Below are 15,446 nucleotides of genomic sequence, written 5' to 3' on the forward strand. Positions count from 1 at the left end.
GTTGGACGATTTACAGCGGTCCAAGGTTATTCCACAGTGCTTTCCTAACATCCTAATTTTTCATGACCATGACGAGCTTATAAGCGCTTTTTACAAACACTAGCATGCTAACAGCGCACTACCTAGTTCTCGGACGATAAAACGCTTTGTAATTAGCAGTACACAGGGGACTCATCTGACCTCAAGAGCTGCTATAAATACAGTATATCTGTACTGGGGCAAGACAGATTTGGCTCAATACAGTAAATCAAATATAGAGACTTGACCAGGGCTGGGTATCATAAAGAAGTTGCCGATAAGATACATACCTCGATATATAGGCCACGATACATATCTTGATACAGTGTACTTTCGATACGATGATATATTTCAAATCGATTTGATATGGTTCAATAAAAAATAAAAGCTAAATCATGACTGAAGTCTTTGTTAAACCACTTCTTGTGCAAAGTTGATATGAAACACAAACATTTTAATCATCCAAAAAAATGTATATGTCGAATTTGTTACATAAGAGTTTCCTTCCTCTAAACAAGCAACAAAACTAGTGCTGTAACTAAAGTAATTTAGTAAAATATACCAAAAAAATACTCTTGGCGATATACAGATACAGCAGCCCATGATATCAATACTGTATCATCACATTAAACGATAAGATCATAATTTAAGTGCTTTTTCACATCATGGCAATTGGCTCAATACAGTAAATCAGATATACAGTGTATGATAGGATACATATCTCGATACAGTGCACTTTCGATTCGATACGATATATTTCAGATGGATTTGATGCGGTTCAATAAAAAAATAAAGGCTAAATCACTAAATCTTGGCTGTAAAAGTCTTTGTTAAACCACTTCTAGAGCCAAGTTCATATAAAACACAAACATTTTAATCATCAAAACAGGGAATATGTCAAATGTGTTGCATAAAAGAGTTTCCTTCCTTTAAACAAGCACCAAAACTGTAGTGCTGTAACAAATAATTTAGCAAAATATACCCCAAAATACTCTTGGCGATATATTGATACAGCAGCCCTACACTTGAGGCTACTTTACTGACAACATGTAAAACTTTTAAGTCAGCAATAGCCTATTTATAACTTTCTCCCTGACTTTACCATAGTACCCAAGTTTGTCCCATATGTCTAGTCTGGCTTTAACCTTTACATCAGTGCGTCGTCTGTGCTCTTGTTTTCTCCCTGTCTGTCAGCATCCTGTCACACACACACAACACACACACACCACACACACAACGCTCTCCGCCAGTCTATCATAATTAGAGAGCAAAAAGACAAGTGGTGTCAAGATAGGCCATGTGTGAACCGGCTGGCATTTCAAACTAGCACGAAACGCGCGCTGGGAGTTTACACTGAAGATACCATTTAGAAGTACAGGCGCCGTACTGTTATGGCACCCTGTGGAGACTTAAAGGTGGACCGTGGAACTTTACCGGTGTGGTTTGGCATGGAGATAGAGCTGCTTTGTCATATATCACCGTATCGGAAATGATCTGGCTCCAGGCATGTCGTTTCTGTGTCCGCAAGCCTATTCACGCAGCTTTGCATATATTTGTTTATGTTTTACAGAAACAAAACTTAAAACCGCATTTGCATAAACTAAGCGCTCAAAAAACAGCTCGCTCCTTGTGCGCTGATGCGGTTCAGCTTCTGTCGGACTAAAGGACACAACAGAGAGTTTCTTTAATCACATTTTAGCAGAATACTTTTGAATGAACGCCAACTTTATTGTCTAACATCTTATAACCTCTGAGTTCACTTTGTTTCCAGCCTAACTATAGACTACGGTAACAAAGACACCAACAAGGAGAAAGTCCAGAGCAGAGCATATTTTAAACAGACTTTGAGCTCTGTAATGTGCTTTGGGGAACGCCTCGTACTCCAGAAACACCTCTTAAATCCTCACTGCGCTGATATCCCATTTGAAGACTGTGAGTGTAGTGGAATATGGGTGTTCTTTCTGTGACAGAGGGATGTTCTGCTGATGTTGAGTCTGTTCTGTGCTTCTATCGCGTTGGAGATGGTTCATGTGAAACTTTTAACAGATTATACGTCTGCAGGTCGTACACACTGACCGTATATATGAACGGTAAGACCTACATCAACGTATCATTGTATCAGCGTTTTCAGGCGTCCACACAGTGCCGGATCAGATCTGTACTCAGATGAATTTGTGGGAGCTGGCAGCACTAGATTGTTCCGTCTCTGGAGCCGTTTTCAGTTGGATTAGTGTGGATGAACACTGCATCCATGACGAAAATGACTCGAATATGTACTAGTGTGGACGGGACCTTTGATAGGTCTTACCGTATTTTACATGCTAAGAGGTGCTCTGTATTATAAGACACACCGTCATTAAATGGTCTATTTTTGAACTTTTTTCACAAATAAACCGCACTGGACTTTAAACGAAACTCAACAGTTCGATGGGTCAGTCGGACTTTGTTTGTGGCGTTCACGGTGACTCTGGGCTTTGTTCAGTTGTGGCGTGTAGGGAGGGTGCTGTCTGGGACCGCTGGATTGTCGTCGTGTTCGCAGTGACTCAGTTGTTCAGTTCGTGTCTAGAAGTGGCACATTGGACTCGCTTTTTTCGGTTCGTTCCTCCGTTCCGTTCCTCGTCCTCGTGGAGTGATGAGTGTGTCTGTGGGTGTGTTTCGCTGTGCGGTCGCTGTCTGCTCCGTGTGTGTTTGCGTGCGCTGCGGGTGGTGCGGCTTTGTAGTTTACTGAAGTCGTGCTGGGACACCCGAGTGGATTCGTGTATAGGGCGCTCTGGATTGTGGGGCGTGCGGTCGTTTTTTGATGTGGTTGGAGACTTAAGAGCATGGAAAATATGGTTGATTTTTTTCAATTACAGGTGTTATGGCTAAACTATACCTTGAAATACTTGCATTCTTCATGTGAGTGTAGTCGCCTCTTCACAGATCTGACTTTTATCTTGTTTGTTATCGTGAAAAGACATAAGTTTAACACCATACCGTGGAACATTCTACAACAGAGCAATTACCCGGGTTCAGCTTCCTGTAGTGCGGTGCCATTTTGAGGACAGTTGACCTTTCAAAAGAAATTATAATTTGTTTCGCATTGTCAATCGCTATGGCAACGGTCCTAACGTTTCATCATTCTGAAACCCAGGCATATCCGTCTGGATGGAGACGAGCAGATGGCAGACGACCCTCCACCAGAAAAGTTATATCGTGCACCTTGAATCAGAGAGATACATGTGCGAGTAGTAGAGGAGAGGGTGAGGGAGGCTGTTGGTTTTGCTGCTGCGGTTCAAGACTGAATGGAGGATGGTAGTGACTTATTGGCGAAAAAGTTGAACTATGCAATCTTGTTTTAACTACTTTTATTTACTTAACTTGGTCTAGATCTTTTGACTTTGAGCGCAATTTATCCCCTGTCTTCCCACTTATTTTTATATAATTTAAGTACTAGATTGGCCAAAAGCTTGTAAGAAAGAACAAAACAAAAAACATACAAATTAATCTTGTTTTTAACTAGTTTTATTTATATAACTTGGTGTAGATCTTTTAACTTTGAGTGCACTTTATCCCCTGTATTCCCACTGATTTTGATATAATTTAAGTACTAGATTCGTCAATAGTTAAGAAGAAAAAAAAAACAAAAAACATATAAATTAATCTTGTTTTAACTAGTTTTATTGACTTAACTTGGTCTAGACCTAGATCTCTTTATATTCCCATTGGTTTTGATATAATTTAAGTACTGGATCGATCAATAGTTTGGAAAAAAAACAAAACAAATAAAAACGTACAAATCAATCTTAACTAGTTTTATTAACTTAATTTGGTCTAGATCTTTCAGCGCACTTTGAACCCAGTATTCACACAGTATTCATTTTGACATAATTTAAGTACTAAGGCCAGTAGGTAAGAATAAAAAAAACAAAACAAACAAAAACCTACAAATTAATCTTATTTTAACTCATTTTATTTATGTAACTTGGTCTAGATCTTTTAACTTTCAGCACACTTTATCAGCAGTATTCTCTCAGATTTTGATATAATTTCAGTACTAGATTGGTCAATAGTTTAGAAGAAAAAACAACAACAAAAATCTTACAAATTAATCTTGTTTTATCTCCTTTTATTTGCTTAATTTAGTCTAAATCTTAACTTTCAGCGCACTCTTCCCTGTATTCCTTCTGAATTTGATGAAATTTAAGTACTAGACTGGTCAATAGTTTGGAAGAAAAAAATAAAACAAAAAACATAACAATCAATTTTGTTTTAACTAGTTTTATTTATGTAGCTTGGTCTAGATCTTTTTAACTTTCAGCCCCAGTATTTCCACTGATTTTTATAAAATTTAACTACTAAATTGAGCAATAGTTTGGAAGAAAAAACAACAAACAAACAAAAAAACAGTTAATGTTGTTTTAACCAGTTTTATTTACTTAACTTGGTCTAGATCTTTTAACTTTCAGTTGCAATTTATCCCTGTTTTCCCACTGATTTGGATATAATTTAAGTATTAGATTGGTCAATAGTTTGGAAGAAAAACAAAAAAACAAAACAAAAAACATACAAATCAGTCTTAACTAGTTTTATTTACTTAACTTGGTCTAGATCTTTTAACTTGCAATGCACTCTATTCCCTGTATTCCTACTGATTTTTGATCGAATTTAACTACTAGATTAGTCAATAGTTTGGAAGAAAAAACAGCAACAAAAAACTTACAAATCAATCTCGTTTTAACTAGTTTTATTTACTTAATTTGGTCTAGATCTTTTTAAGTTTCAGTGCACTCTATGCCCTGTATTCCCACTGATTTTGCTTTAATTTAAGTCAGTAGTTTGGAATTAAAAAACTAAATAAAACAAAACAAAAAACTTACAAATCAATCCACCCAGAAATACCTTCAAATAATTCAAAATATCTAGATTGACAATTAAAAAATTAAAATTAATCCCTTATAGAATTTTAGAATTTTATTTTATTTTTTTCAGAGCCCAACTTTGGCTTTTGTCTTGCGCAAATCCTCCACAACAATACACTCAATTTAAGTAATTTTAATTCGTGTACATCTTCAGATTTTTACAGTAAAGTTGGGACTGAAAGTGCATTTATCTGATGAATCTCTTAAGAGGTCTGAGAAGCAATGATCGACATGTCAGAGTATCAAATCTTCTGTCAGACTCTACGCTCACATTTCATCGTTTTTTTTGTTTTTTTTTTACGTTTTGTCCTTATTTGAACTGCCGCTCTTACTACACGGACTCATTACAACTCCTGCTAAATGAATGGGGTAATTTGTCCACCTGTATTAGCGCTGGAGTTCATGTCTAGCTTCAGAGTCTAGTGGAAAATGATTGTGGCTCAGGTTTAATGGAGTAGCTACAATGGACTATACAGAACTGGCGAGCTCCACAGCGCACCGCATCAATCCAATTTAGGCTTAATTGAATTGTTCAGGGCCCCCTCATCCATATATTTCTCTACAAGAATCTTATTACACAGCGACTCTGCCAAACTTTTAAATGTCTTGATGTTGATTGATTTTTCCTTTTTTTTTTTGGGAGATGAATTAGCCGTGATATAAAACGAGAGCTATGCAAACAGTCTAAAGTGGGTATTTGTTTTTGTTTTTTTCCTGCAGGATGTCAAGTCCACGTTCTTCCAGTTCGGGGCATCCATCCAGCAGGAGGCGCTGCTCATGCTGAACATCATGGAGGAGTACGACTGGCACATCTTTTCCATAGTGACGTCCAAGTACCCGGGCTATCAGGAGTTCATCAACATCCTCAAAACCACCGTGGATAACAGGTACGGAGAGTGGGTTTAAGTCGGTGTGAATTAAAATGTCTGCTCCACTGTGATAAAGGCACGAAAAATACCTCGTGTGTTTTTAGTTGTGATAGTTTTTAATAGAAAGTATTCATTAAAAAAGAAAAGAAAAGAAAGAAAAATAAAATGCATACAGATTTTCATACAGTTTCATGAACTAAATCTAAATTTTACTGTTTTAATCATGATTGAACTCTTGCAGACAGATGACAGATACAGTTTTTCTCATTCTCACTATTTGGACAGGCTCATTCCAAAAAAGTTAATTGTCAATTCTTCATTTGAAACATATGAAGAATCAAAATTGTTTCTCACTCCCAAATGTATAAGTAAATAATAATAAATGGAAATGTGAGGCTCATTCACCTTTCTTATTGGATTATTATTTTGAGAACCAAAACACCAAAGAAAAAAATTATTCAGCATTAGGCAAGGCAAGTTTATTTGTATAGCACAATTCGTACACAAAGTAATTCAAAGTGCTTTACAGAATAAGAAATACATTAAAATTACAATAAAAACAAATCAAAACATAATCCTAAAGATTAAAATTAAAGAAGAAGTTATCAGTATAAGATACAGTTCTGTCTGTATGGAGTAAAAGTTCAATCAAATTTATTTGTATAGCACAATTAAAACAGCCAAAGCTTACCAAACTGCTGAGCATTGAAATAAAACATATTTTAAGCAAATCAAACAGAATAATAATAATACAAATAATAATAACAGCAAGGTGCCAAGGTGTCTCTTCCTAACTCTGGGTAAATACCAAGGAGAAAAGGTGTGTTTTGAGCTGGGATTTAAAGTGCTCCAGTGACTGTGCAGGTCTAATGTGCAAAGGTAAAGTGTTCCACAGTCGTGGACCGACCACAGAGAAGGTCCCATCTCCTCTGGTCCTCAGCCTGGTCCTGGAAACAACCAGGAGGTGCTGGTCTGCAGAGCGCAGACCTCTGTGTGGGACATGTGGCTGAAGGAGTTCAAATAAATAGGAAAGTGCTGTGCCATTAAGACTCTTAAAAACAATCATTAAAGTTAAAAATGGATTCTAAACAGAGATTCTAAACAGGGAGCCAGTGCAGGGATTTAAGAATAGGAGTGATGTGGTCAATCTGCTTCTTTCCAGTTAAAAGGCGAGCTGCTGCATTCTGGACCCTGTAGGCGTCTGAGCTGGGCCTGGTCAATCCCAGCATACAAAGAGTTACAGTAGTCAAGTCGCGAGGTCACAAATGCATGAATGGCTTGATTTAAGAACAGAGCTTACTAAAATGATCAATAAATCAGACAAGGACTGAGCTATGAATAATAATCCTTGAACAGGTGCATGATTCTGTGCACAACTGAAGCCATTTTCTCTTGTTCCATCAGGTGTCCAAAATCTATTAGCATATCCATTCTTGTGGAAGGTTTTAGAGTTATTAAGCAAAGGTTTAGGGCATTGTTAAATGCGGCGTAGCAATCAGCAATTAGCCAATAAACTACTATTAAGGTAAAGAGTGGAAGGTGTGTTAAAAGAGCAACCATTAAAAAAATCACTTATAGGTTTTACTTGCAGTGCCCTCTGTTAAGCTGATGAAAACGCCGAGTGCCTCTGTAATGTTGTGTCTGTTAAGTTGATAAAAACACTTCTAGACTTTATTTGTTATAATATTAGAAAGCCACAAATCAAAGTGCAGTGTTTTATTTGGGATGGGCTCTCACGGTCACTTACATTCAGTTTTATTTTTTACTGCAGTGAAATATAAGGTAAAGAATAATGGTAGAAGATAGTCATTTTTATTTTTTTGGAAAAAATAGAAAAATAAACGGTCAGTAAAGGTACTTGGTTTATGTTTTCTTGGCCTATTTTTTTTTAGAGTAGAATGAGAAAGAAACTTGGACAAAAACATCACTTTGGAAGGTCAACAAAACACTTTTTTTTTACCAGCAAACAACAATTTTCATTCGATTTGAAGCAATTTAGAACATTAGATAAAACCAGAAAACTATTTTGCAAAACACATTATTGTTAACATAATTATTATGAATTAATTTGCTCCATTTGACGTCCCTTCCATTAACCAAGTCACATTAACTCTGCCCTAAATCTAACAAAATCACTTTTGCTCAATTACACTAACACCTTCACGCAACACTGACTACCAAAACATTGTGAACACCTGATGGTACGAGAAACGACTCCTCCCGCTGGCAGCTGTCACATTTAAAGAAGACGTATTGTGCTTTTGTCTGTTATAATGACAACCATGGATTATTATGTTATACTTTAGACATTATAAATCATAGTACTGATCTAAAAAGAACAATGAGGTTTTAGGAGCTGATTCCTTCCTGTTATTGTGGGCTGCTGTATCGATATATCACCAAGAGGATTTCTTTTTGGCATTTCTCAGCAATTTTTTTGTGACTATATTACAATTTTGTTGACATATTCACTGTGTTAATGATAAAAATAGATGTATTTCATATTAACTTTGCACAAGTAGTGGTTTAACAAAGAAATACTGTACTGCATTGTTTCCCAAAGACTGGGTTCTGAGCTTCAGGTGGGTCACAAGAGATTTTTTGGGGATCGCCTTGTCACAATCTGCATGTAGGTCTATAATATACAGTTCTGACAATGATCTGTGTGTTGTGCTCTCTTCCTGCACCCTGGACTAGAGTGCGCTACAAAAACGCAGACAGGTCCACCTATCTCATTAGAAATATTGAACTGTTAAGTTTTGTATAATTTCTAATCTTTTTGTGATTAATTTATTGACTATTTTGTTCCAGTATTGCTGGTTCAAAAAGAAATGGGCTACACTAAATGTCCAAATAGGCGACTTATGGATCCTTGCTGGTTTAGTTACTGTTTTTCATTGTTTAAAACTCAGTCAACAATAAAATATCCTCATTAATGTTCAATAATGGTCAAATCCACCTTTATTTTGTGATTTACGAATAATGTCTATTGACTTGGGTCATGAAGGTTGTGACCAGAAAAAAGTTGGGGAAACACTGCTGTACTGTACTGTATAGTGTATAAAAAGTATTTGGGTCTTAAAAAACAGCAATATATCATGGGCAATATAACGATTATCACATTTATTGCCATACCATGATATCGTATTGTGAGCCATGTATCATATCAAATCGTGAGGGATCTCTGTGAATCCAAGATCTATATCACACTAAGTAATAAGTAAATTAAAATTGGAGAACAAATTTAAGTACAGAGCAGAGGACGTGTACTCGTGGTGAAAACAAAGCAAGATCGGAACAATCTTGTCTTGAATCCAGAAGAATAAAAATTACTCAAACATGCATGAATCACTCAATACAACTTCATGTGGGTAAATGAGAATGGAAAACAGTTATCACTTATAGCTCTGAAAAGTTGATTTTGCACAGTAGGTCTTCCTTTACAATGCCTTTTCCACATAAATTCACTTTATGCACCCTCTGTACTCAGAATACTGCACAAAGGTAATAAAATCCTAGCTTACAGTTAATGCTCTCAAACCCCACTTTAGCCTTGTTCCTTATGGGCACTGTTCAAGTCTATCCGTATTCTCCTCCATTATCTGTGGCAAATTTCCCAAGTGGCCCACCCAAAGTTTACTTTCAGAAGCATTACCTCGCTGTACTACCAATACTTTTATCTGCTTTGGCTTTCAGAAGGATCCTTAAAGTGAGTGGGGATGACGGGAGCCTGATGCGCCTCTACATCACGAGAGCGGAGCCGAGACAAATAGGACGCGTCTAGTCATAATTTGAGCAAGAAATGTCAAATCTGAAGTAGTGAAATATGCGCCGGAGAAAGTTGGTGGTGGAGTTTGATCTACTGAAACTGTGAAGAGGTTTTCATTAGCAGTTATTCAACGGGATCTCATCCGCTCATACGTCAGCTGTCCATATAAAGCTGACACTGGTAAAAATCTTATTTAAAGGGGCTAGATCAGGGGTCGGCAACCTCAAATACTCAAAGAGCCATTTGGAGCGTCTCCCACAGAATAGAAAACACCCGGCGCCATAAAACCCTTTTGACATCTAAAGTGAGGACAACGCTACATATTATTGTTTTATCTATATGCTCTGTATAAAAGACTATGTTGTGTTGCATTTATGACATCAATGAAATGCTACAGAGAATATATGTCCATTTATATATACGGTCTGTGCGTATGATCTGCAGATCTCTGAAAAATTTTACATGAACCATCTCCAACGCGATAGAAACACAGAACAGACTCACCATCAGCAGCACGTCCTCTGTCACAGAAAGAACACATGTCCTTTAGTCTGACAGAAGCTGACAGCGCTTGTAGTTTTATGCAAATTATCCGTGTGGTTTTAAGTTTTGTTTCTATAAAACGTAAACAAATGTGTGCAAAACTGAATTAAACGCAGTATTACTCAATGTATATTTGAGTCCTCCTCATAGGAAATAAAAATCTAAACTTAAATTATCCACCCGCAGAGAACAAAAAATAAAAATATATTGAATGTTACAAGAATACCATTATCTACAAATTAAAATTACATTAAAAAACAAACAGACTAAAAAAAATAAATAAATAAAAAAACATTGTAATACAGTACTCATTATTTTCCAAAGTCACAGGAGCCACAACAGAAGGATGAAAGAGCCACAGGTTGCCGACCCCTGGGCTAGATCATGCAGTATTCTGTGTTTTTTAGAAATCTTTGGTCATCTATAAGCATTGGTTCTTAGTTTTAAAAAGCAAAAAGTAATTCCGTCTTGACTTCAGAGCTTGGGAAAAGCCATGGGGCCCTCCACCAGGCCAAATAACACTCAGGTTTGTGTAAGTTAGTGTAGTGCAGAGGTCTCCAAACTTTTTCCTCCGGTGAGCTGCATTTACACAACAAAATGTCATGGTTCATGTTTTGTAGTGGTTGTAATTTGTGTTTTATTTTGACATTTGTTTTGTCTGCTTGTAGTTCTGAGTTTTACTTCCTGATTGTTTGCCCCGCTCTAATGTATCTCACCTGTGTCTCATTCATGTGTGTGCATTTATACCCTGTGTTCTCGTCTGCCCTTTGTTGGTCCATTGTCTCTGTCCGGGTTTTCTCCGTGTCTCTTGTCATGGCAATTTACTCTTGAGTTTTGGATTTTTTTGGTTTTGTCATTAAATACTTTGAAGCAGTCCTGCGTTTTGGGTCCTCCCTCTGTTTCCTCGTGACAGAATGGACCAACCAGATCAGACCCAAGCAGACTGCTCTACTTGTTTATTTTTTTATGTGTGGGAAGTGGATTGTCTCCTGCAGGCCCAGGACTATGCCTGCCTGAGTTTGCCACCTCCAGAAGTGTCACCAGGAGACATGGGGCTTGCAGGTAGCAGCCCGGCCCTGCTTATTCAGCCCTCCTTCCTACACCTCAGCTCCCACCTGTTTCACAAGAGCCACTGGAGCCCAATGTCAGTACAGACTGCCCACCATCCCTGGATCCTATTCCGTTAAAGCCTTTATTGGAGCTTCCCGACCTTGACTTGCCTGTTTCTGTTCCTGAGCCACTGCTCGACACTTCTCTCCGTCTGGGGTGGTTGTTTCCCTGTGTCCCTGCTGCAGCTTCGCTGGACACTGTTCTCCGTCCAGGGAGCTTGCCTCCAGATCCTTCCCCTGCTCCTCCTCAAAGTGTGCTCCAAACGATGCTTCTTGTCTCGGTCTTTGCCATCGCCATTGGTGACGTAGTTAAAAGCTCCCAGAACATTGAACTTCCCTGGACTGCCTCCATGGCCACTTGACCCCCTCAAACTGCCTTTACCTTCATGACCCCAGACTGTCCTGACTGGTTTTTCAGATCTCTTGTCCCTCCTCCAGGTCCCCTCCACCCTCCCGACTTCATTGTGTACTGTCATGGTTCATGTTTTGTAGTGGTTGTAATTTGTGTTTTATTTTGACATTTGTTTTGTCTGCCTGTAGTTCTGAGTTTTACTTCCTGATTGTTTGCCCCGCCCTAATGTGTCTCACCTGTGTCTCATTCATGTGTGTGCATTTATACCCTGTGTTCTCGTCTGCCCTTTGTTGGTCCTTTGTCTCTTGTCATGGCAATTTACTCTTGAGTTTTGGATTTTTTTGGTTTTGTCATTAAATACTTTGAAGCAGTCCTGCGTTTTGGGTCCTCCCTCTGTTTCCTCGTGACACAAAAATGAGAGAGAGCAAGATATTAAGATGGTTATAAGAAAGAGGGCGAGCCTTTGGGTACAGTTAGATACCTGTAAAACATAAACCATTGGTTGTTTATTAGTACACAAGGTTGGGCTTCAAAATTATACATTTATAATTTTAATAGGCATGTAGTTAACCAAATTTTTGTTATTCCACACAATGGTATAATTCAGAAATCCCTTGGCGAGCTATCTGAAGGGGGTGGAGAGTTACTGGTAGCTCCCAAGACCCCTGAGATCCCTGGTGTAGTGTACCAGCCAGGTCGCCACAAGAGCAGCCAACCGCTCTGTTGCCATGGTCTCCACCAGGAAAGTTGCGTAGCGCCCTATAAAGGCTGTTATTTCGCCTCCCACCTCTGCCTTTGTCAATATTGTTGTCCTCCAGACGAGAACTTTCATTGACCTCGCTGTATGAAGAATCATTTATGAAAGCGCACATCATAAGCCCAATTACCTGCAATTACGCGCTGTCGATTCCCCATGTCAGCCTTCTGCCCAAGCGCGCAGCTCACGTCAGGCGCAGACGCTTTTGATTCTAATGAACCTCCATCATAGGCCACACTATCAACTACGGCAAGCACAAGTGGTCATAAGAGCTCAATGGTGGAGTATAACACATCCTGTGAGATACGCAAGTGTTACACTCAACAACTAACCAGACAGCGTTCGGTTCAAACCTCGCTCAGATAAATACCACATTGTGTTTCTCGGCCTTAAGCATTATCCAAAGTGCTTACAGTTTATGTGGCAGAATATGACAGGAAGGGCATCTGAAAACAAAACAAAAAAACAATTAGTGATATGCTGTGGCTACTTTGGAGGAAGTAAAAACATTAAAAACAGCAAAAACATTAAAAAACTATGTATAGATGGATGTTCATGTTCATGTTCATTGCTTAAAGAAGAAAGTATTTAAAACTACCAGACAAAACATTCCCCAAAAACGGTAAAACTGTAAATAAAAACTGAAATATTAACATAAAACCAAACATAAAACATAAAAATAAAGTGAAAAATGAAATGTATTTTAAATTGCATGACAAAATGGGCAAAATATGTGATTTAAATTCTCAAACAAAGCAAACTGTACAACCCTAGATGTGCTAAAAGTGTCCCAAAGTAATACAGAAAAAACAAAACATAACTTACTTAAAAAAGAAGGAAAGAAAGAATCAGTCCAAGGCAATATTTATGTGATCTGATAGTAACCTACTTGGACTTGTTTGCTGTCTGGCTACTGTCTCGTAGTTCTCTCGTTGGGGATTTGTCCACTATTATTGCTTTGCTCCAACACAAAGAGGACAGCACATCCCAGATCACTCTCTTGTTCCAGCCCACTGTAGCACCGGTGACCCCCTGTTCCCCTGTAATACGACTTTGTACAACCCTGTCTCTGCTTTCTTTTGCTGAAAGAGCCTATTCCACAAATAAGCCGACGTTTTGTCCATCATCATTTTTACTTAAGGACATGACATGATTGCGGATTATTGTGAGCTCTATGAAAGCAAAGCGAATCAAAGAGAAGCAAATGACATGTAAGGTGACTTTTAAATGAGTTTTTCTAAATAGGAAATGCTGCAGTGCCATTTTTCTTCATTATTATTTTTTCCTTGAGAACAAATGAGAGCCACGCTGGCGCCACCTGAATTTTATTTCTCTCCAGAGACTAGGTCAGGAATCAGAATACACTAGACGGTTTGCAAGTTGCGGAAGTTGTAGACTGTGCACCGGCCAATCAGCGAAGAAGCTGTGAAGCCATGACGTCAAACTCAAGCGCCTGTCTGGGTCCCTTTTGTGGTACAGCACAACAGTAAACAAAGTGGTCGAGATGGATGTAGACGAAGACATACATTGTGTTGGCAACAATTCCCGAGATTGAGGATTTAAAGCCGGAACAAAGAGAATGTTTGGTGAATTTTATCAAGGGGAAAGACGTTATTGCCTTTCTTCCTATAGGATTTGGCACATTACATATGTCATGAACAAATAGCAGCGATTGGTTAATGTTATGACCCCACAAGGTGGGTCTCAACATATTTAAAAAGGACACAGGAGTCAAAATATGGCTCTTTAATTTATTTTATTTATCGTTGGTTCTTAATTGATTTACTTTTTTTTTTTTAACCTTTTTAAAGAAATTAAAAAACCCTCCTGTGCCCAGAAAAAATAATGAAAAGTAATAAACAGAAAGGTGGACCTGGCGAGTCGGCCAAACAGAACAAAAAGGTGCGACACCGGGCCAACCCCGTACAGGGCCGTAGAAGCCGGTGCCAGCACCTGTAACTCAAACAAGAAAAAACCCCAAACCAACCTGAACCCAAAAGAAACACGAAAACAGGACAGCCGGTCCCCCAGGTCAAAACAAAAGGCTAACGGCTAACGCAGGCTACATTTGCCCACCCTGCACCTGGCTGACAGGGGCGAGGCCACCCTCAGGGCGCGCGCACGGAGGCTGGAGCGCGCAAGGTGAGCGAGGCTGGGCGGAGAAGGCGCACGGAGCGGAGGAGCAGAGAGAGCGCGCCATGGGCAAACAGCCGTATTTATAGGCTCCGCACAGCCACGCAAAAACAAACCACAAACAAAAATCATGCAAAAAAGACAAAACAACTAAATCCGAATCAATGTGCCCGCACATAACAGTTAAATAAAAAAAAAGTACCCACCTACCGTCGAGCAAATGGATCTTAATACTGTTTCCACAAAGTGAAATCATGAATGATGAATGATGAATCGGGCTAAGCAAATTACTTTAGTTCAGACTTTCCTGCTTTGTTACGTCATAGATCAACAACCCAGTAAGACTCTTGTGCTGTTTAAGTCTATAAACTTATTTAAATCTTACATTCAAATGCCAAGGTGAGCAATGCAAAAACAAACAAACAAACAAAAAAAGCCTGACAGGTCCACTTTAACTTGAACCGACATCAGGATGCTTAAATTGTATTTCTTTTATTTTTAAGTCAGGCAGTCAGTGACGTAGTCTATGAAAAAGCTTTCTTCCTGATATTTGTCTTGCACTTGGCCAAGTAAAAAAGTACCCTTACTACCTTCAAGTGAACAAATCCTGCGAGGTCCGACAGTTTCTACAAAGTGAAACCGGCTGATGAATCAGGCTGGACAAATGAATTCAGTTCAAACTTTCCTGCATTGTTACGTCATAGATCAGCAACCCTGCAGACTCTTGTGCTCTTTAATTTTAGAAACATTCCGAGAGTCTTTGTGCACTCAAATTATATTTACTACAAAAGCATAATGATCTGTAAATCGTCTTCGTGACATATATCTGTGAAAAACGCTATAAAAATAAAAACTTAACTTACTTATACATGTATCAGCATACTAGTCCCAGTGCTAATTGTTTGCTAAACCACTTTTTTCATGTACAATTCCTGCAATCCATATATAATAACTCAAAATGGGGACCTTGCTTTTTATTATTTCTGAATATGGAT

At 38.5% G+C, this 15,446-nt stretch overlaps 1 protein-coding gene across 1 annotated transcript in view; it reads left to right on the top strand.

Annotated features, from left to right (window-relative positions):
- grin2aa (glutamate receptor, ionotropic, N-methyl D-aspartate 2A, a) overlaps positions 1-15,446 on the top strand; it is a 381,703-nt gene that overhangs the window by 207,803 nt on the left and 158,454 nt on the right. The window contains exon 3 of the mRNA XM_055152940.1: positions 5,640-5,806. Coding sequence (XP_055008915.1) covers positions 5,640-5,806 — 167 coding nt within the window. The remainder of the gene's footprint in view (positions 1-5,639; positions 5,807-15,446) is intronic.

The sequence above is a fragment of the Boleophthalmus pectinirostris genome, unplaced genomic scaffold, assembly GCF_026225935.1.
Source record: "Boleophthalmus pectinirostris isolate CB_2022bp ecotype Guang Dong unplaced genomic scaffold, ASM2622593v1 HiC_scaffold_17, whole genome shotgun sequence".
Lineage (NCBI taxonomy): Eukaryota > Metazoa > Chordata > Actinopteri > Gobiiformes > Gobiidae > Boleophthalmus > Boleophthalmus pectinirostris.